At 36.7% G+C, this 23,364-nt stretch overlaps 1 protein-coding gene across 6 annotated transcripts in view; it reads right to left on the reverse strand.

The window, feature by feature from the left end:
- Positions 1 to 4,035: 4,035 nt before the first annotated feature.
- LOC134746461 (NPC intracellular cholesterol transporter 1) overlaps positions 4,036 to 23,364 on the reverse strand; it is a 60,430-nt gene continuing 41,101 nt past the window's right edge. For 4 of the 6 annotated variants that reach the window (XM_063680855.1, XM_063680854.1, XM_063680852.1 and 1 more), the window contains 9 exons: positions 22,300 to 22,500; positions 21,430 to 21,598; positions 20,714 to 20,945; positions 19,829 to 19,966; positions 18,605 to 19,098; positions 17,356 to 17,451; positions 16,128 to 16,322; positions 15,093 to 15,180; positions 7,127 to 12,458 (listed from right to left, as the gene is read on the reverse strand). In XM_063680855.1, the coding sequence (XP_063536925.1) occupies positions 12,322 to 12,458; positions 15,093 to 15,180; positions 16,128 to 16,322; positions 17,356 to 17,451; positions 18,605 to 19,098; positions 19,829 to 19,966; positions 20,714 to 20,945; positions 21,430 to 21,598; positions 22,300 to 22,500 (1,750 nt within the window). In that variant the 3' untranslated portion in view covers positions 7,127 to 12,321. Of the gene's footprint in view, positions 4,176 to 7,126; positions 12,459 to 15,092; positions 15,181 to 16,127; positions 16,323 to 17,355; positions 17,452 to 18,604; positions 19,099 to 19,828; positions 19,967 to 20,713; positions 20,946 to 21,429; positions 21,599 to 22,299; positions 22,501 to 23,364 lie in introns of those variants that run through there. The other 2 variants (XM_063680853.1, XM_063680851.1) reach the window with 2 other exon arrangements.

The following is a 23,364-nucleotide window of genomic DNA, read 5'->3' on the forward strand; positions in this document are numbered from 1 at the left end:
AGCTGATGATTGCTTTGCCGTCCGTACTGTGTATATGTTTTTTTTTTACTTACTACAGAATCAGTAATAACTCTGTACGGCATTTGCAATGACAATGTGTGGCGATGTCATCATTAATGTAAATTTTCTATAAAAATAAGACGTTTATAATAATGACACTCTCATACTGTTCTGGTCAAGTTAGACGAATACTACGAACACAAAATATTCGCCATCGAAGTGAGGTCGTTGGAGAAATTAAGTAAAAAAATGTCAATCTACTCGTATTGACACTAGTGACACTAGCCATAGCCACTACAGAATTAGGTAAGCGAAAATTCAACTAATTCTAACACAGGAAACTCTCACCCATTTTTAGAATTTAAACCGGTTAAATTCTCTATTACGAGTAAACTGGTTAATTGGAATATTTTTTGTTGCTACGGAAAATACCTAGGTATATATACAGTTCAACGACAAAATATTTCGAGCCTGTAAATTTATTTCGTGAAACCAATAAAACAACAAAAATTCTCTAAATCGCATTGGGTGTTTTAAACAGACTTTTGCTTCGTCATGTGATAAATGATTATAATAATATATGTGTCTATATAGATAGCAAAGTAAACGACTATATACCATTCACAGCTAACAATATAATAGTATAGCGCTATTAAAAAATTTAATACAATTTTTACCCCAATTTAATTTTTACCCCATGTATAAAGATACACAGCCGCCACGAATGTTCGATATACAGATTCCTAGCTACATTTTATGTTAAATTGACATATCAAGGCACGGACATAGTACAACGCAAATTATAAAAACTTAACATTATCCATCATTTTGGGTTTATTTATTTAAAAAAAATGTACTTTTCTTCTAGGCCATTAATTACAAAATTTTCCATTGTGTTACGCAAGTAGTGTTACAAGAATATTTTACGTTACACGATGGAACCAATTGTATGTAGACAAGGCCTTAAATTAGGTAATCTGTACTTAAAAACACTGCTAAAATAGAAGGTATAAAGTCATATTAATAAAAAAATAACTAACGTTCTTATATATCTATGCCTTATTTGCCAGGCCTTCTCAGGCTCTGTGTGATGATGAGGCTTTCTTAAGCATAAGAAATCCACGGATAGCTACATTACTCTCGAGTACAATCTCCATTAAATATATCTATCGATACTATAAAGCTATAGATAATTTTAAAGCTAACACGGAACTTAATCGCGTACAAACTTACGTTTATTTATGGCCTGACGTTTCGAACGTGACGTTACGTTCGTGGTCACAGGCAGACTGGCGAGGAATTGTATCAAGAAGATGTTGATACAATTCCTCGCCAGTCTGCCTGAACGTAACGTCACGTTCGAAACGTCAGGCCATAAATAAACGTAAGTTTGTACGCGATTAAGTTCCGTGTTAGCTTTAAAATTATGAGTGAAAATCGCGTTAGTTTAAATCAGTATACTATAAAGCTGCTCAAAAACATCTAAACACGCATTATTAAGGCAAAGTCGTGTACAGATGGATATGAGTAAACTTATTCGCTTTGTATAATGGTCACTGTACAAAAGATAGATACGTCTGTGCCTTTAAATACGGCACTTGTCACTAGGTACAGTACAACACCGATATTTACAAAATATGTGGCCGGCAACTATTGGTGTCCCTCGTTTACTCACATGTTAGAGAAATACACCAATATTTGCCGGCTACATATTGCAGTGAAAATATGGCCCGTCTACAGGCCCCATTAGCCTTCAAACATTTTGTGAATCAGCTCTTCTAATGAGGGCCTTCCAAAAACGGTCAACTTGGTCGGGGACGTGATGCCTATGGCAGGTACTTTAATGATCTGCAGATATCTGCTAAGCTTTATCAGAATGGTTCATAATATTAGCGTCACATACCCGGCACTTATCTGAAATGCTCCGAAACCTAATTTCAGAATATTATTTTAGAATAGGCTCAGAACATATGTGACGTTTTCAACCAAAAGGTACCACATTGTCGCTTGTTTATAAGGTTGATTTCTAATTGAAGCTATATGGAAATAGTGCCTTACTGACAAGCGACAATAAGTACCCTTTTGGTTAAAAATGGCACAAATTAACAAAAGGCATTCAAATGAAAACAAATTTTTTTGCCTGTTTCTACCTAAGAAGACAAACAATGTTCATGTGTTGATAAAAGCTAAATAATCGCCTAAAAATAACTTTAATTAAGACTAGTATACACAACACTAGTTTACCAGTCGAGCTCATACCAAGCCATTTAAAAAAACAACGTGATTTTAATTTAGTTATTATGGTAAAATCACTGTTTTCCCCAAAAAAAAATAAGATTCAAATGTAATGAAAAATAAACATTATAGAATACTATTAATAATATCATAGGGGATAATACCTATCATTATAAGTCAATATTATCATTAAATCTACATTATGATACATTAGCCCATTTTATAGGTTTTCAAATTTTCAAGGAAATTACAAAGACGTATAAATACTAAATATTAAAGTATTCTGTTATACTAGGTACAACAATTGGTCTTTAGAATTTTCTTGTTTTCCATTAAAATACTTACAACTTTGTCTAAGTACAGTCGCCATCAGATATATCGGAGCGGCCGAGGTGCTCAAAATATCTGAACACGCACTCTAACGCCTTGACAATAGAGGCGTGTTCAGATATTTGTGAGCAGCTCGTCCGCTCCGATATATCTGATGGCGACTGTACATAAACATAATATACTTGGAAGTAAAGTGACATAGACGATTAAGGGCGTATTACGATTTTCTAAATTTTGAAATAGGTATGTGAAACTAAGCATCCTAAAAAATATATAGAAATCCGGAACTGAATTACCTATTTAGGTTTTTTCTTAGTTAGATACTTATATAAAATTCGTCACTCAATAAAATTCGATCAAATTTTGAACGAATTTTCATGTTATCATGAATAATTTTTTACTAACCATTTTTATTCTATTGTGTAACGAAATACATATAACATATTTAAAATGTTAGACCAATTTTCGTTACCTACACAGTGGAACCAATTAAATTGTCAAATACCTAATTAAAACTTTTGGCATTGAGCCCAGTATATAAAAAAAAAACTATTAATTTAATGTCACTTTACTACGAAGTTAAACTACAACGACATAATAGCAATATAACATTTCAAACTTTCGCGTTTTGAAGACATATTAAATCACATTTACAATCGGGTTTATCGCGAGTTAGCCGAGACCACGACCAGCGGGCTTAGCACGGTAGCATTTTTATCGCCTGTCACCATGCCTGTCACGTTCCAACAAGTATGTAAGTGCGAAAGTGACAGGCATAGTGACAGGTGATAAAAATGCAACCATACCCACCAATGATGATGACCATACCATGATGGTGTTACTGATACCGCAGTGAAACCAGTGTCGAAACGTCTTAAAGGTAAAAAAATAAATTCGCGATAGACCCGATTGTAAATGTGATTTAATATGTGACATAATAGCAACTCTGTACTGCCTCGCCAAAAGCGACCAGCCAGCTGTGTATCTGGATATTTCCCGCTTAGCGGTACCTATGAGGATATAAACCCTTCAATATTAATTGAATGATCTGCTACTGCATCTTGCTATCAATAACAACCCTATCTTTTTGTCTCTCCATTTTAACAAACCAATAAAATTGTAATAATATTATAACTAATACCGTAATACAAAATACAAACTTACGTACCTAGATGTCAGATTACGCGCAGATTAGATCCTCACTTACATAGAACCGTAAAAGGCGTTTCATCTATCCGGTAAAGATCTCGTTGGTAAGTGGGTTGTCTTGTGCAAGTGCATTTCGCCAGTTACCACCTATCCCCTATCTGTCTTTCCAAGCAGGTGCAGAGTTACCAGTTGTCCCTCTAGTAACTACGTTCTACATCCGTAGATCTGCATCTCATTGCTGAGCGGGTGTAGAGTAATTTAACTACATTTCATTGGTGATCAGGTGTAGGATGGAGTTTCTACATCTGATTGTACTGTGACGTGTGTAGACTGTATCTACATCTCATTGGTGAGCGGGTTGACGGACCCGCTGGAGTGCGCGCGTGGCTCCTCGTCTAAACTGCCGTAGGTGCCGTAGCGCCGGGACACGCGCCAGCGGCCCCGCCGATTTCGGGTTATGCCTATAAACACTCGCTGTTGTAATCACGCTGATGAATAGGTTTATTGATGGAATGTACATAATTGACGACTTTCATTCGTCTGCTTAAATACCTGCACAAAACGATCTCGATATAGCATCAGTTATCTTTGAAGTTAAGGATTTTTTTTAAGACAATTTATCAAATACTATGTATTAGCAAGCAATTTAATGCAAACTTGTAACATTGAGTCTTACTTCCTTATTCGTAAACGCGCTACGAGCGCGTCTGCTTGTTTGCTATCACATAAAAAAAACGCATCAATTTTTTTCTTATATATATTTTTTTTATTACAAAAAGGTAAGCATTTCACCGCAATCTCACCTGATGGTAAGTGCCGATGCAGTCTAGGGTGGATCATGCTTACTTATGCTCAATTTAAAAGATCCAAGTTATAGTGGACTGGGAATAGATTTGCAGCGGGCTTAGCTCGGTAGCATTTTTATCGCCTGTCACCATGCCTGTCACGTTCTAACAAGTTTGTAAGTGCGAAAGTGACAGGTGATAAAAATGCTACCGTGCTAAGCCCGCAGGAAGTGAATTCCATTCCTTAGCCGTTCGCATGATAAAGCTTAATACACATGTACCCATATTTGTCCAAATTAAAGACTAAAACAATCGATTATTACTGAAGCTTGTAGTGCGTTTATGATTCCTTAATCAAACCCCCTTAATACTTTAACGATCCGGTATACTCGATAGTTATCTGGTATATTGAGATTTTCTATTTATAGTAGGTAGGTACCTAAATGATAATAATCTTTGCAACTACATGACGAAGATACTGCCATGTTTAGATCAGAATGGCACTTGTAAGCTTTACTTAGGTACAATCGAATTCATATATACGTACATTTCATTGCAATTATGTAAACATATTCATGGACTCGACTGTACTCTATGCTCTATGTAAGCAGCAGGTACGAAAGTACGAACATAATGTCCGTGCGGAAAGAGAAGAGTCGTGGAAAATAAGAGAACCAATTATTCTCTTGCCGCACAGACTATTTGATAGAATATAATAGGTACAGATAATAATTTCTCATCCTTACTCTGATATAGGTACCTACCTAGTTACGTAAGTAAAAATTTGAGTGACCTTTGTTGAATGATTATACTTACCAAAATTCAGCTATATTTTGATAGTTATGAAGGGGCTCACTATCAGTCCGCCGGACGATATTTATATTATGACAAAATATGTGTATGTTTTTATCTATTTTGATAACCACATGTAAATGATCTGTAGGCAGTTTGCTGATGAGTATAAAGAGTAGCAGAGTAACTACGTGACCAACTATGATTGATAAAATATATGTGACGTTCTCGATCAAAAGGTACCACTTTGTCGCATACCATAAAGACGAAATCTGCTTGTATCTTTATAAGTATAACCTATCAGAGCATCCTTAAGGCAAGTGACAATGTGGTACCTTTTGATTAAGAACGTCACATATGTTGGGATGAGGCAATACCGGGTTACCGGGTGTGGCCTGTAACACGAGCAACTGTACTACTTCAAACTGACCAACATTTGTTGAGCAACCTTTAAAAATTACTTGTGTTTTGATTTTTAGCATACTTTATTCTAAGAGGCAATGTACGAGTATAGGGTATTTGACTACTAGTCAAATCAGTTTCTTTTTACGAACAGTCAAAACGATTTTGCTACTATGGAACTTATATAAAACACTTGCATGTGACGTCACAATCAAATCACCTAATTTTTATAGTTTTATACGGGTTTTAAATATAAATTGTGTCTAAAAATAACTGCTGTCTACGTGTCTCTATTATTATTCTGGTGCTTTATTTCGTGCATGGTGTAAAATAATTTATTTTAAATACAATCAAATAACCTATTGCGAATTTTGTTATGTCTTAAGCAACGTGACAGCTTACGTGACAAGTGTTAGGGGCCACACCCGGTATAAAGTAAATGAGATCAGGAGCCCGATTTATATTTAACAACTTGTTACCGTTATGATCTTATTTAGATGCGACCTTGAAGATCGGTCACGCTGATTGGTGCATGCGAAATGAACTAAAAATCGGGTGTGAGATGCGCGCCAACTACCAAGACGATCATCAAGGTCGTATCAAAACCAGTTCAAAACTTTAACAAATTGTTTAATTAGAATCGGCCTGTAGGTAGATACGTGTTTCTTGACTTTCATATTACAAAGATCATGAATGGATTGTACCAGATTTATTTTTCCCGTTACTACGCTGGAAAAATGATATCATATTTTGTCAGCATCAAGCGCATTTTACTCGTAGCTTTACTATAAGCAAGCTATTACACTTCAAGATTTGAAAAAGAATTTTTGATTTTCGATTATTTCACATTTCAATCTTATTCTTCGTGCACTTTATAACAAATATGAGATGTGCAAACATATTTTATTAGCAAGAAATTGAAGTCGGTTAAAAACGATACATTTGCATTGTAATGATGTGCACAATTTGAGTTTTGCCCATTTGTGCCATTTGGCCCGATTTTTATTTTAATGCCGAATTAAAATTAAAATCGGCCCATTTTGTACTATTCGTGGTCTATCCGTGTATGCGATCTACTGTGATCTTGCTTTATACATTTTATAACGATCTTACGTTGCTTGGCCCCGGGCTCGAAATAAGAGGTTCCTTCAAGAAAAAATCTTTCATTAATATTATACTTATATTTTGGACCTTGTTCTCCAAACTTATGATATATGAGTGACATGGTTTTGGCATTTTTGATGTGGCAATCCCATGCAACTGGTATGGGAAAGTCAAAATCGTGTCCGATAAGGTAGTAAATTTTACAAACTTGCTCGCACTTAACAGTGCCAATCTCTAGATTGTATAATTACCTCATCGGACAGATTTTAGCTCCGCCATAGTAATACTGTCACATGCAAGGTGCTAAAATAAAAAATAAAACAAAACAAAATAAGAAAAACATAATTTATTTCTATCACAATATAAACTGTGGGTCGGTACATCACTAACATTACCATTACCTTTGGATATTGCGGAAAAATTCCCTCTAAATTAAGTACTAATTTTAAGTAGGAGATTCCAGTTCGGTGAAATTCTCTAAAACAGCAACATTGGCTGCATTTCCTAATTACATTAATAGGAACTTAGAGGGCGCCAACTAGAATAAATCAATCTCATGTAAACTCAAAGTTGTGGATATAATACATTGAAAAGTGATGACTAATAATAGTAATAATAAAGAATTTGTTCATAATTTCCATGAGGTTAGAGACGAACCTGCAAAGAGATGCTCGACTTTAAATAACCATACTGAACGGAGCCCGACCACCTTAAGCTTGCCGCCTATTTTACCAACAAGACAGATATCTTTTGACACTGAAGCGCGCCGTTGTTTTATGCGACGAACGCAGCGTTGAACGCATGCGATCAACGGAATGTAGGAAAAGTGACATTTTACATTAAATAATCTAATGACACTGAATTGTTTTACGCATTACAGTAAAGTCTGCATCTTCCCAAAAGATTTTTAATGTGTAATTTGTTAAACAAAAGCCATTGTTCCTTTTTTGCGAGCGGTCGGCCATTGTGTCTGACAATTGACAACGTGCCGCTCGCACAAAAGAAACAATGGTTTATCTTTAACAGATTACAGCGTCTTAGGCGTAAAAATAATTTGAGAAGATTCATACTATACACGCATTGTAATTTTTCATACATTCCGTAACATATGCGTTCAACGTTGCGTTTATCGCATAAAATAATCGCACCAGACCAGTCGCAGACCGTTTTTTAACTGCGCGCCCCTCTTCAATTTATCTATGCTTGCATATAAAGTAATCTTACAAACATAATGTACATAAAGACTTATTTTCTGTTGTGCATTACACATACAAAATTACTTTTGGTGTATAGGAGTGGAGCGTATTTAAAAAAGTTTTCTGTACTAAATATTTTGGTTTATTAAGTCCCCGGCAAGCTCGGTTCTCCATTCAAACGTAGTTACGCTCTCATCTTAAAACTAGCTAGATTGCTCTGAAACTTTGTACTTACAATAGAATAAGGTATATCTAGTCCTGTAATTAGTTTATGTAGCTTCAAATACCATAGTAAAAAAATACAGTTAATTTAAGTTGTTCATACAAAACTTGTTGTTGCTCTATTTCGTTTGTTTTATAAACTGGAGCTATTTTACCAAGGTTATTGAGGCAACTTACTGCCTCTTTCTCTCGGCAAGTCAATGTTTGATCCACTGGATTTCTTTTATGTATATATTGCCTGCTCTAGGCGATACATAAAAAATAGTTTGTTACAGAAATTGTTTAAAGCTATGTGGTCGAAATTCCCGACGGAGGTGGTGAAAAAGACGTGCGTATTTTTGAGGCACTTCGCTGCTTCATTAAAAAGCACGTAAATACGCAAGAGAAAACAAAAACAAAATCTAATCATTGTTTTTTTTTAAATTCGTCATTAGTTTTGTCTTTTTGATATATAAAATTTGTTTCAATCACTTTTAATATATAGCTGTTATGTGTTATTTAAGTTATAACGGAATTTATGGCTAGACTAGGTATAAACTAATTACAGGACTAGATATACCTCATGTCATTGTATGTGCAAAGTTTCATTACAATCCAACGAGTAGTTTTAAAATGAGAACGAAACTCCGTTTGTATGGGAAGATGAAATTCGGCCGAGCTTGCCGGGGACTCTTAACGTAACGTGTAATGACAAAATGTCAGTGTCAAGTGACAATTGTCATGCAAGATAAATAGAGGCTTAGTTAGTTCTACTCTCATGTACCCTTTGTTAGTTACTTAGGAAAATAATTAAAATATAAATTAATACAATGTGCACAGCGATAAAGCTTAATTATAAATTTAAACGTGCAAAGAAACTGACAATAAATTAAAACCTAATATTATGAAAATGATTTCAACGGTCATCCGAGCGAACATGTCCTAAAAAATGCAAGTAACTGACCTAATGGGTATTTTATTGGGTATAAAATACATATAGTTTGTCAAAGGACTGTCTCATTTCAAACATAGACAGAGATAATCATACTATCTTTGTCTTACACTAGTACTAGCACCCAAAAGAAAAGGATGAATATAGTTTTTTTTGTTCTTATTTACTGACAATTTAGTTTGAACAACTATATATCCAAACGAACCTAATCGCGTATTTCTATTAAAAAAAGACATAACGTTGGTTTCAAATCGATAACTATAGTCAGGCAAACACATCCTGTCAGTAAGTAAGAACAAAGAAAACTATACCTACATCGCTCTCCTTTGGGTGCTATTACTAGTGTAAGACAGAGACAGTATGTTTCTGTCAGTCGATGTTTGTAATGAACCAAACTATAGTAACATTTGTTTTTCAACTTGATATTTTAGAAAATGTCCGCTTAGATATAGTAACGATGACTCCTCCTCCTCCTAGCACATTAGCATTTATCGCGCACCTATCTCTTTTGCACTCGACAGTATCTAGTAAGTTAGAAAAGGACAGACTGTTCACAATGAACGCTTAAGTGTTATAGTAGAACTAAGGATATTGCACTAAAAAAAATGGTCCTAATAATCGACATGGTCATTCTGAGGTCTAGTCCTACCCTCTTATGACCTAGGTAGTTGAAAAAGTCTAAACCTGGCTACACCGATGGCCATATATTTTGATATAATTCCTTTATAAATCGTAAATAATCGATAATCAAAAGTGGGACACCTAAATCCAAAACTAAAGTACGCTCAGCACGCTAAGTACATTGTCCCGCCTGTTCCTATCTCTATCGCACACGTATAATTATATTACTGTCCTTCTCGCACAATGGCATTGACCGCTGGCAACATGGGCGATGCAGCAATATAATTACGCGCGTGCGATAGAGACAGGAACAGGCGGGTAAATGTACCAAATTTTTCGTGATTAGCGTCCCTACTTTTGTAAAGTTTCTCGTATCAGATTAAGGAATCTACAACTTAGTAAACATTCATGACAATAAGATTCTAATTTATTCAATTATTAGACTATTTCTCGCTTTCATTGGCTGTTAGGACTTTCTAACATTTACCAATACTTTGCTAACTTAACTACAGCCAGTTATGTTATATACAGGGTGGCTAAAAAATAAGTGCATTCCCGTTGCCAGGGAGGTTTTGGGATTATACAAATATACAGAGCAACTTCTAGTAAGCGAAAAAAAACTTACCCTCCCATAGAAAATGGACCAGCCAAAATGTATGAAACAGCCAAATTTTCTTTCGCAATTTCGGGGTTGGTCCCATAATAAAAGTTGCTCAATATAATCCAAAAGCCTCCCTGGCAACGGGAATACACTTATTTTTTAGCCACCGTGTATATACTTTTTGCGTTAAATGTTTGAGCAGCCATTTTGTAAATGAACTAATGCTAATCAAAATGGCTGCTTGATAAATTACAAATATTTATTGTTGTTAATAAATATTACTAATCTAACTGCATATATTCATAATGAATATCGAAAGAAAGTGCAGGACACTATTAACATAAAGCAAAATAAATTAATCTCGTTTGCCAGCGAGAGCCATGACTCAAACACGACATAATAATTACAATAATTGGAATATGTTTAAATAAAAATTGTAATAAGCTTGAATCCTAACATGTAATATCATGGGGTCACCTACATGCTCCCATCTACATACAGCCTTGGCGACAATTTCTAATCGACTTTTTTATAATCTCGATTTTCTTTAATATGACAAAAAAATACCTACGGATATTTAAAGCAATATATCACAAAAAAATACTGCAAAAAAACAAAGAAAACAGCATCTAACATGAATTTACAATAAATAAAATATTTATTGCCAATGAAATTGATTAGGTAGGATTATAAAATAAAATAAAGGAACTAAGTACCTAGTTTAAATGTAGTTAAGGCTGCATGTCGTTTGCACGCGATGAGTGACCGACCACCTTTAATATTTATCATCTACATAATTATTAATTATTCCGTTGCCCACTGCCCTATAGAATATCGACAGAATCTTAAGTACCGTCCAAAACGTTTAAGTACCGCAAAAGTGCAAAAAAAATCAAGGCAGTGTCAAGCACGCACGCAACATCCAGTACATAAAAATAACTTAAATTCGAAAAACAAATAGGAATGATCGTCATCTATACACATCTAAAACGATCGGTACATGCATTACAATAAAAAAAATATTCGTGTATTTTATACATAGTAAAAAGGAGCCATGAACCATTCTTTGGTTAGAAACCGTACCCGCAAGGAGAATTCACAATTTTATATACTAAATTCCAATTTTAATTGTGAATACTACTTTACACATAAATGCTTTAGAATATAGTGTTAATGGGAAGAAAACCACGTTCCCATTAGGCGATATATCTAGTAGAAAATAAAATATTTCACGTATGATATATTTTATTTTCTTGTTAAATTAGGATCAGCTCCAATTTGATGGTAGAATCCATCGTTTCAAAGGCACTGGCCCAATATGTTGGTTGGTCTATGATAAGCGTTACCGGGCACTGAATTAACAACAAGTATGGCGGAAGCAAGATTAATACGAAGCTTTGTTAGTTGGAAATAACTACGTTAATTTACTTTTTAATTTTACGTTTTATTGCACGGACAATACTGTTCAATTCTCTTTACAAATCACTATATATTTTACCTTCTAATATCAACATAAATAAGCCAGCTTAGATAAAAGCTAGCATTCCATCTTTCGCCTCTATGTTTACAATTATTTTCTATACTTAGTTATTTCAGTGTCCACCACACTTGTAGCAAAAAGAAAAAAATATTTATAAATTACGATCAAGTCCGTTTACAGAACCACAGCCAATTTCAAGTTTAAACTTGGAATTTAAAAAACTACAATATCAGTCCATTTATAAATATATTTCTCACAATGAATTTGAACTTCATTAAAGTGTTGGCTTATTATCAAATGCCTCTTAAAATTTACTATAGAAATTTTTAGCACGTTTCGAACGAAAATCAGATGCGCTCTTTAATTCAAACGTGCCTTTCATTGTTGTAAATAGGTAGTTGAATGTTTAAAAATCCCGTAAACGGACCTCAATCACGTTATTTTTCTTTTTGCCTCTCAGAGCCGGGCGACGCTTACGCCAGAAGCGTGTCAAAGTTATAGAGTCTAGCGGTGGGTCCTCCCCCACTTACTCTCGTGAGCGACGTCTCGGCGACCGCCTCCTTGCCGCGCTGCATCTGGTTGGCTAGCTTCTGCTTGTTGACGGGGGACCCTGGAAATTACAGCCGGTTCAACCTGCCTGACTTTTTCAAGTGAAAGTTCTAAGTAAAATATTCTAAGTCAAAAAAAAATCGAGTTGATCGAGTTTTTATACGTCACGCTTAAATCTACGTGTAAATTACACGAAAACGGACTGATTTGTTGTAGTTTGGGCGACAGTGGTAGTTAGACTAGCAGCTATTAACATTTGACAGTTGACAAACGTGCGGGGATTGAACCCACGAACTTGTACCACATGACTGTACTGTGTAGCTAGTACGCTACAAGGTCAAAACAAAGATAACAATTGCCATTAGAAATAATTTAACCTCTTAAGACCCGGAGTCATTTTTGCAGTTTTGAATTTGGAACCTTTTATTTCATTAAGTTCAAAATTCGATTTGATTTTGTGCTTTTAAAAGGAACTCGGGACTTAGGACGATAAGTGTAACGAAAGAATAGAGCTTTCAAAAAAATCTGGATTCACATCTAGCTATACTTCTGACTTTCTCTGGCCCTCTTTGTATTTATGGTTTTATTACCTACTGCATCTAATGCTACTATAGTAGAATAAACGCATTATTCTCAACTAAACATATATTATAATATCACAAACAAAACTATAAAAAAAACTAACAAATATTAACGGCATTTAAATAAATTCTATACTTTACCTTTATGGGTTAGTACACTATTCATGAGTTACACAAAAAATGCGCATGATTAAAACAAAACATCAAAAGTCGAAAAAAAATCGAGAATCAGACTGACATAAACATGTAAACTTCTAATTCAAACTACTATTTTATTGGCAACACTAATTCTAAAATGTATAAAGAAAACTATAGTACTTATACTAAGTTTGTTTAAATAACAGAAATCCAGTGAAACATACATTTATCTCGACGTTTCGGGATATTTGTATCCGCCACCCATGGTACCGAGGGGATCCTTCCAATAATCGATAATAAAAAATACGTAAAAAATAAGTTTAAATCGGTAGGAAAGTAATACTATTCAAATTAACTTTCTTGATTATTTAGAAATTCACCAGTTTATTGCCAGCCTATAAATATCACACACGAATCAGAGAACAAGGTCCAATATACAAGAATAAAAAAAAACTGTGCAAAATCATAGCAAGAACGCATGCAAGGCGACCGTTTAAGATAAAATAACTTATTTATACAAAAAAAATGTGAAAATGAGTGAAGCCAATCCGGTTGTGTGTAGGCCCTGATTTAAAATGTAAAAAATGAGCATTGAAGTTTTAAACTAATTTTGATTTTATACTACTCCATAACAACAAAAAAACTAAATGAACGCCCCAGCCCCACCATATTTAAGAAACATCGAAAACTAAACACAACACACCCTCTTAAACTATGTCGTAAGCATTTAAACAATAATAGGATATATTAAATATAATAAAGTCGATGATGTGCTATGTTTCGCTCCATAACGAAAACTGTGTTACGTTCTACGCCGTTGGTCAGTGTGGACGATTCTTTAACGAATGACGTAGTGAGTGCAACCCATCATTTGACAATAATGCCGAAAACGAGGGTAGTTTCTCATCTCCCCTGCCGCCGCCGTCGCCCGCACCGAGTAATCGGTCGCGGAGAGCTGCAGCCCGCAGTCTGCGTCGGGCCACCAACGCGAGCGCTCATTGAAAATGCTCCTAGTTATGGAGCGAAACATGTCGACCAATCGTCGACTTTATAAACGTGAGTGACCCGTTTTAATATATTTAATGTCAGTGCCTCACTGAAGTTTTGTTAATAATAGGAAACTAAACGGCTTTTTGTCAAAAGTCATAAACTGTAATATATACATAGTACTGTAAAAGTCGTTGGTCACAAACGTAAACCTAAAATAGACCGTGCACTATGACCTATGACTAAAGGTTCGTTTATATCTACGGACATTAAGCGTGCCCGACACGTGCCATACCAAAAGCGCCATCGACAATAAGGTCCCTTTTCATAGAAAATGCCCCATGCATTTTCTATGAAAAGGGACCTTACTGTCGATGGCGCTTACGCCGCACAGCATCGCGTGGCATTGTATTTATATCGGAGCATCGTTTATAATGGCGTAAGCGCCATCGACAATAAGGTCCCTTTTTATAGAAAATACCACATATTTTTCTGTAAATTGTGTCTGCGCGTTGTAACGATAGATATAAATTCATTAATAGTATAACACTGTATAGAATAATATTATTTTAACTGCCACGGCACGTGTCTCGCACGCTCAATGTCTCTGTAGATATAAACCGACCTTAAATAAGTGCGATCTAAAGAGAAGTCAAACTACAGAAACACATGACGATTTTAGTAAATTGACAATATTTCAACGAGACAATAAGTCAGTATGTCTATATATTAACTTTTGTACCGTTTCTTAGGTTTGATGTTCTCTTTCTGACCGCTTTCTCTGGTTTCCTGTGACCTCTGTGTGTGTGTAGTTTTCTGTGGCGTGCTTGGTGACATGATTTAATGTTAACTGACGTAAGTAACCTTAATTAGGTATACTTTCGTGTTCAGGTTCAAGAGATATGATGGAAAAGAATAAGACAAAATTTCACCCGAACAATGATTTTAACCTGTGTAGCCTAGTGTTTGTTAATGTGTATCGTACTCACCTATATAGCTGAGCATAACGGGCAGGAATATGAGTCCGTGCGCCGCACCGAACAGAACGATGCCCAGGTACATACGGAAGTAAAACACCTGAGGAAAGAACATACTGATTTAAACTTTCACGCTTAACACATATTATTGTAAGGGGAAACGAATATCGATGGTTGAACAATCGAGTATATACAGGTGGCTAGAAAATAAGTGCATTCCCGTTGCCAGGGAGGTTTTGGGATTAAACTGAGCAACTTTTACTATGGGTCCAACCACGGAATCACGAAAATTTTTTTTACCCTCCCATGGAAAATAGACCAGCCAAAATGTATGAAATAGCCAAATTTTTTTTCGCGATTTCGGGGTTGGTCCCATAGTAAAAGTAGTAGTAGTAGTTCGAAAAACTCGTGCAGCTAGAAGTTGATGTCAACTTTAGCTAGTCTTTCTCTGAGACTACGGGGACAACACCGTCCTCGAAAGTCGAAACGTAGGTAAGTTTTAAAACTTAAGTATTTAAAAATCAACATTTTTTTTTAGATATTTTTGAACTTTTTCTGTAAGCTGTGAGTTGTTTTCGTATATTTCGTTTATGTACATTAGATTCCGAAATACGGTATTCTGCTATGGGGTTACACAGTACTACTAAGTGTAAGGCCTGAGTGGACGCTCGAGTTGGGCGTGCGTTGGGGCGGCGCGTGCGGCGTGCGTGTTAAACAAATGCCTTACGCTTAATAATGAACGACGATTTCGTTGAAATTTGGCCACAGTTTATAACCTGAAAAAAGACATAGGATACTTTTCATCCCGGAATTCATCTAAGGGGGTAAAATTTAGAACGAGAGTACCCACTAAAGGGAGGGAAGAAATTTGTGGCTTTCCATTGCAGAAGGGCCCTTATGCTTCATCTGCAAAAAGGACCTTTCTATCAGAATTTTTGGAATATCAGATGAAAACGTCCTTAATGCACACGAATTATAAGGATTCTGTGCTGGAAAGCCACATTAACGTTGTTCCACGCGGACGGGCGTGGTGGACGTGGTGGTCACCTGGAATATCTGACTGTTGGCGGTGGCCAGCACGATGATGCCGCCGAACTTGGTGAGCGTGATGCCGCTGAGCACGGAGGAGCCCATGCGCGCGAGCGCGGCGCCGGCGCGGGCCACGCGCGACGCGCCCGGGGACACGCTGAAGCTGTGCACCAGGTGCGAGCAGAACTCCACCGCTATACCCACCGCCATCACCTGGGGGGGGACGAAACCTAGTAACTTTTTGAAGTACCGTCAACCTAGGTGAATAGGGATGGCCGGGGGTGAAAAGGGACAAAACTAAAACAGTGATTTTCCTAACAATTTCTTAATAACTGCCCGCACAAATTGTATCATACATAATCTACTATTATTTTCAATCGAATGATACAATTTGTGTGGGTATTTTTTTAAGAAATTGTCAGGTTAATCATATTTTAAGTTATGTCCCTATTCACCCCAGCCAGCTAGCTTGGGTACGGACCGAAATAAATATCATATACGAAGGAAAAAACCGGCCAAGTGCGAGTCGTACTCGCGCAAGAAGTGTTCCGTTACCGTTACGCAAAAAACGACAAAAAAAATCACGTTTGTTGTATGGGAGGACCGCTTAAATATTTATTTTATTCTGTTTTTAGTATTTGTTGTTACAGCGGCATCAGAAATACATTATCCGTGAAAATTTTGCACAAAAAAAATTCACGCTTTTGTCGCCGACTGTACTTTTTTTTTCAATAAATAAGTTAGAAAAGGTCGCCTCGCCTCGCGCAGCAGCACGGGATCGGAAGCAAAGCCGAATATATACTCTTTATTCCCCACTTCTATTATTTCTTATGGGATTAGCACAACAAAAATATAAACTCACGGGTATATACATCCCGGTCATTTGATAGGCGTGCGTGGGGATACAGATCCAACACGTAGAGGCCCTTTGGAGAAGTTTGCTGTTATGTAATACACCTGCTAGAACCCATTCACGCCACAAATAGATACCCGTAAATTGGTCCCAACAGGCGTAGCGGCTATTATAAACACAGTGGAAAAGAGTGCCGGTTATGGTGTTGAAGTTTGGCTGGTCAAAAGATTGGGCTAGTGCTGAGAGGTCCGGACACCTGCCATAACAATGTCTGTACACGTTATCGAGGCAGGCGGTGACTCGCCGCTGCCTAGATGGGCCCCATTTTATACATAAAACTTATTATTATGTTTACTAATGTCGTAAAAGTGTAATTAATAGAAAGTGACTTACCAAATTGACTAGTGACACTGCATTCAAACTAATACCCCACCAGTACATAAGTCCTCCTATATTGACTACGATCATTGTGATCGTTATTACTACCACCTGAAACAAAAAGGAAACAACATTATTACGTTAATTACACACTCATACATTTTAGATAAAGCTTGATGTCGCTAATAGTTTTTATTTATACTATGCACTAACTTGACAGCAGCACAGATTATGAGAAAAAACGCTCACGTAGTTTAGAGTATCATTCTGATTAAAACAATAAAAAAATGTTCACTGAATTTACAACGCGAACATCAAAACGTAGCGACGATATCAAATCCTACTTCCACTAGACAAAAACAATTATAAATACCTAAGTTTTCTATCAAAAAAAAATCATTTTTGATACAAGATTTTATCACTGACTGTACTTTTCCTTCCACAGACAACTAATACTCATCGAGACAATTCTAACAACCCCAAACACAATTAGGTTGTGTTGTTTTAATGGCCACCTCCTATCTCCATCATCAGATCAGCTCGATGGTACCACAATATTGCATTGTCACCCGACTTACATATGTACCTATGCAAATTTTCAGCTTCATCAAAAACAGGAATTGGGTCAAATTTAACTTGCAAGATTTCATTACAGATACAGACAGACACAGATAAACAACGTGACATGTGAAACTAAATAAAAGCTTGTAATAAAATAATCCAAATATAACAACATATATGGCACTAGGCTGTACACATATATATTACCTAAAATATTAAATGATCTGCCAGATGTTTGTGCTAACTATTTAAATATTTTAAATGGTAAACATAAAAAGTCATTAAAATGCACTTTTTAAAAACTAACGACACAAGCTAGTATACTTAGAATCATACTTATGATAAGATATAGGATATAATATTGTTTTTCTTTATTTTTTATATTTATATTTTTTATTCATTAAATATATACAACAAACTTTTCACTATTTCTAATTATACATTTAAACTTAAGCCAGCGTTTAAAGGCATAGTGTGCAGTAACAGCCCAAAAAGACCAGGGCCTGTACAGTTACAATGTATGTAACACAATTTTAGAGAGCGATCAGATTTTGGATAAACAATTTTCCAATTTTATATTCTTGAACTAAGCATCGGCACACAAACCTCCTTAAGGTTTTGCCTACGATGAGTTTTGTATTAATTTCCAAACTGTAATTTGTTTCCTTATTCGATAAATACATTTAAAAAAAAGTCAACTCACCAAAGCCGAGAAGAGATCGAATCCCATCAAAATGAACGTGACAATAAATATAGACAGCACACTAATTCCCATACTCTTTAACGTATCCGGCCACATCGTCAAATACTGCTCATAGAACACATAGAACACCGAATAAGGGAACACATTCACTGTCGTGTTCTTCCCTTGTTCTTTTAATTTAGAGTTTATTGTGTAAGTAAGGTTGGCAGCTACGTTTCTCGCCGCTTTTAAGGCTGAGTAGTAATCAGAGCTTGTTTTTAGCACTGTGTGGTAGGTTTGGTAGTATGTAGCTCCGACTTCGCTTGATTCTGTCTTGTTTATGATTCTCGTTTTGTAGTTGACTGCTTGGGCGTAGGCGGCGTGACCGCCTTTAGGGCAATCGTTGTCTGGATTGTCGCGGAGGAAGAAGGAGACGTAACGATCGAAGTCGGTAGGGCTGGGACGTTGTTCTGGTGGTACTAGCGGTATGTTGCACGCTTCGCAACTGCCCGTCTCTGAAATTTAATATTGCATTCAAGTTAGATTACCTATCCTAAGGCCCAGCCATACAAGAAAAAAGTCCAATATTTACCAGTGAAGTTTGAACCTTGTGGGAAATATAGCTGATTTTGTTTTAAATATTTAGATCAGTGCGGTTGAAAACTCACTATTATTTTAAGTCGCTTTTGGCGACATGTTTCGGAAATATGTCTCACGATAGTTTAATTTCGATTTTGTTTTATTTTAAAATTGAACAAAATAAAAAAAACAACTGTTCCAATAGGATAGAGTTAGACCATGATAACTCTGCAACGATTTTGATAGCACACGCAATGCAATGCAAACGTAAAAACTTCTCGTAAAAACGTCAAAAGTCAATTATGAGGTTATAAATAACACTTGCACTGCTTGTGCTATCAAAATCATTGCAGACTTATCATGTTCTAACTCTATTTGACTACTAGTCAATACAATTTTGCTACTATGGAATTCAATTGAAACACTAGCATGTGACGTCACAATAACAACCAAATTACCTAATAGCCGACGAAGGCTGTTTTGTTATTCATTTTACTTTCTAGACTTATATTTTGACCGGGATATATCCCGGGATATAGACCGTGATTATCTTTTGTACTGTCTATATCCCGGTCAATATAAGTCTAGTGAAACTAACCGTGAATCATTCAAAACTCTTATTTTATTTTCTACTTTAACACTAACAGAATAAAGGCGATAACTCACGTAAGGCGACGTCGTGCGGACAGAAGCTGCCGTTCTTGTATTTGAAGCAGCACTTGTCGCCGTCCGACCAGTCGAACATGTCGTCGAGCCACGAGTTGGCCGGCTGTCCGATGTAACTCTCGTTTTGTGTGCGGTACGCTGCAATAAAAAACATCGTGTAGATAAAATAATGTTTTTTTTTTGCTAAAATTTTATTTTTGGTACAAGCCTTTATCGCTGACTGTACTTTTCTTTCCACAGGCAACTAATATTCATCGAGACAATTCTAAAAACCCCAAACACAATTAGGTTTCGTTGTTTTATCACAGAGTTCCTATGACTACCTCCTGTATCCATCATCAGATCAGCTCGATGGTACCATGATAATGCATTATCACCCAACTTACATATGTATATGTTTGCAAATTTTCAGCTTCATTGGAAGTCGGGAAGTGGGTCAAATTTAACTAGCAAGATTTTACCTTGTTCCTTCCGTAATTACAAAATATACTGGTGGCCCGATGTCGAGATACTTGTTGGTTATACTAACCTGAATATATCTGCATAGAATCACTGTCATCGTTACAGAATCTAGTGCCGCATATCATATTCTGTATACAATATCCTTGTCCGAATAACCTATGCTGTTGGTTCCTTCCGGAACTACAAAATATACTGGTGGCCCGATGTTGAGATATTTGTTGAGGTGTTGGAAGTACTTCATACTAACCTGAATATATCTGCATAGACACACTGTCGTCGTTACAGAATCTAGTGCCGCATATCATATTCTGTATATCCTTGTCCGAAATAATCTATGCCGTTGGTTCCTTCCGTAACTACAAAACATACTGGTGGCCCGATGTTGAGATATTTGTTGAGGTGTTGGAAGTATTTCATACTAACCTGAATATATCTGCATAGAAACACTGTCATCGTTACAGAATCTAGTGCCGCATATCATATTCTGTATATCCTTGTCCGAATAATCTATGCCGTTGGTTCCTTCTGTGACCACAAAGTACACTGGTGGCCCGATGTTGAGATATTTGTTGAGGTGTTGGAAGTATTTCGTTTGGAAACTGTCGTGAGGCATGGAGAGCTCTTGGTCGAGACCGATTTCTATGTGGGGTGCGACCTGGGGAAGATGATAGAATATGATTATGACGGATGTGTTATTTAAGCTAAATGCAGTCACAGTAAATTTACCATAAAGAATCATGTCTCAAGGAATCGTCGTAGAGTCAGTCTAAGCTAACTTCTGCACCACTTTGCAGCAATTGTGCAACTATTTTCGCATTTATGATGGCAATTATGTAATTAATTTATCGTATCGTATCGTATCGGACAGTGAAACAGAATTCACCTTCTTATACTTTTAGTTTTAGTTTCTATCTATATAAATATTTTACTTTTATCATCATCTTCCTCGTGTTATCCCGGCATTTTGCCACGGCTCATGGGAGCCTGGGGTCCGCTTGACAACTAATCCCAAGAATTGACATAGGCGCTTGTTTTTACGAAAGCGACTGCCATCTGATCCCGTTTGAAATGGGATATGGAAGTACTAATTTTACACAAATTAAATCAAAAGTAAATTCTAGTGTTTTTTATATACTCACAGCTACAGACGAACAGAGCCAAGCGAAGAATATGATCATGACCGAGGCTCTGACTTCTCGCTTCATGAGGAAGGGCACGTAGACATGTTTGAACATGTTATACAGAAGTCCATCGTATGCGTCTGGCATGTCCACCTTGCTGCCTTGCACGCAGCAGAATACGTCGAATCTGTAATAGAAAGAGGTTAGTTAAACATAAGCATAATGTAAAGAAGAAACGCTTTCCACATACATTTTCGTAGATTGACCCACCTGTTGTTATCTCTATTTTTAGGGTTCCGTACTTTCCGTAGGGTGAAAACGGGACCCTGTTACTAAGACTCCGCTGTCCGTCTGTCTCCAGGCTGTATCTCATGAACCGTGATAGCGGCAACAGAAATAAATCATCTGTGAAAATTTCAACTGTCTAATTATCACGGTTCATGAGATACAGCCTGGTGACAGACAGACGGACAGCGGAGTCTTAGTAATAGGGTCCCGTGTTTTCCCTTTGGGTCATCATCTTCCTCGCGTTGTCCCGGCATTTTGCCACGGCTCATGGGAGCCTAGGGTCCGCTTGGCAACTAATCCCAAGAATTGGCGTAGGCACTAGTTTTTACGAAAGCGACTGCCATCTGACCTTTCAACTCAGAGGAGAAACTAGGCCTTGTTGCAATTAGTCCGGTTTCCTCACGATGTTTTCCTTCACCGAAAAGCGACTGGTAAATATCAGATGATATTTCGTACATAAGTTCCGAAAAACTAATTGGTACGAGCCGGGGTTTGAACCCGCGACCTCCGGATTGCAAGTCGCACGCTCTTACCGCTAGGCCACCAGCGCTTTGGGTACGGAACCCTAAAAAGTGAGTTTTCGAATAGCACAGCTGGGACCTGTTGGCGTTCTGCCGCTCGGTGTCGACCGCCATGAGGGCCACGAAGCAGGTGACCTGCAGCAGGAAGTCGACGAGCAGCGCGACGGCGGCGTAGAGCGCGAAGGCGCGCACGGCCGGCATGTCGCTCAGCGCGCCCAGGAAGAAGCACACCGACTCCGAGATCGACGTCAGGAACATGGAGGGGCCCACTTGTCCCAGGCTGTACAATAACAATAGTACATTATTGTCGAGGCCAGCAAGTAGCCTTCCGGCCGAGTCATATATAGTGCTTTTCTCAAAAATCGCGCAATAAATGCAATTATAATAGAAATATTTTACAGAAGCAACGTTCTTGTATATATATTTTCACAGAAAAAACTAAAAAGATTTGCTTTGCCGCCGTTTTATTTTTTAAATTAAAAATGGAAGTGTATTTTTCTGCTGAAAATACGCCAACCTATTTGAGACACCTAAATAGTCGCGGTACCAACATTATAATAATAAGTACTGATCATCTGTTTGTCTGTTTAATGGACCTATGCCTTCATTTGATATGGCCACTTCAACCTTTAAAAAGTTTGGAACTCGACAAATAATGAAATTTGTATGCAACATTGCAGTCCCGAAATCGAGACTGCAATGTTTTTAACTTTTTAATTTTTTGACTGACCATAAACTACGCACTTCGCGACCTACTTTTTAACCGGCAACGTCGACTTTGCCGTCCATTTTTGAGAAAAATGTATTATCCGGTCACATCCCTGGTGCTCAAAACAAACGTTCAAGTTAATAAACAAGAGTAGTCCGAGGCTGAAATGATGCCTTTCACCCGAGTTAAGCACTCTACTTTTGATTTGGAATACGAGGAAAGTAAAATGAATGTTTTCTTTAAAGATAACTAAGTGTACGACATTTCTATAATATTTCTTGAGGGTACTTTCAATTAACAATTTAGGCAAAAGTATCGTTATTTATGGAATGTAGAGTCAAATATCAGAATGGAAATTGTATAACAAACCCTTTTAAACTCAAATTTCAATTGCTTATCGTAAAAAAATTAAAAAAATCGTACTTCGAACGTAAA

Source organism: Cydia strobilella, chromosome 13 (assembly GCF_947568885.1).
Source record: "Cydia strobilella chromosome 13, ilCydStro3.1, whole genome shotgun sequence".
Taxonomy (NCBI): Eukaryota; Metazoa; Arthropoda; class Insecta; order Lepidoptera; family Tortricidae; genus Cydia; species Cydia strobilella.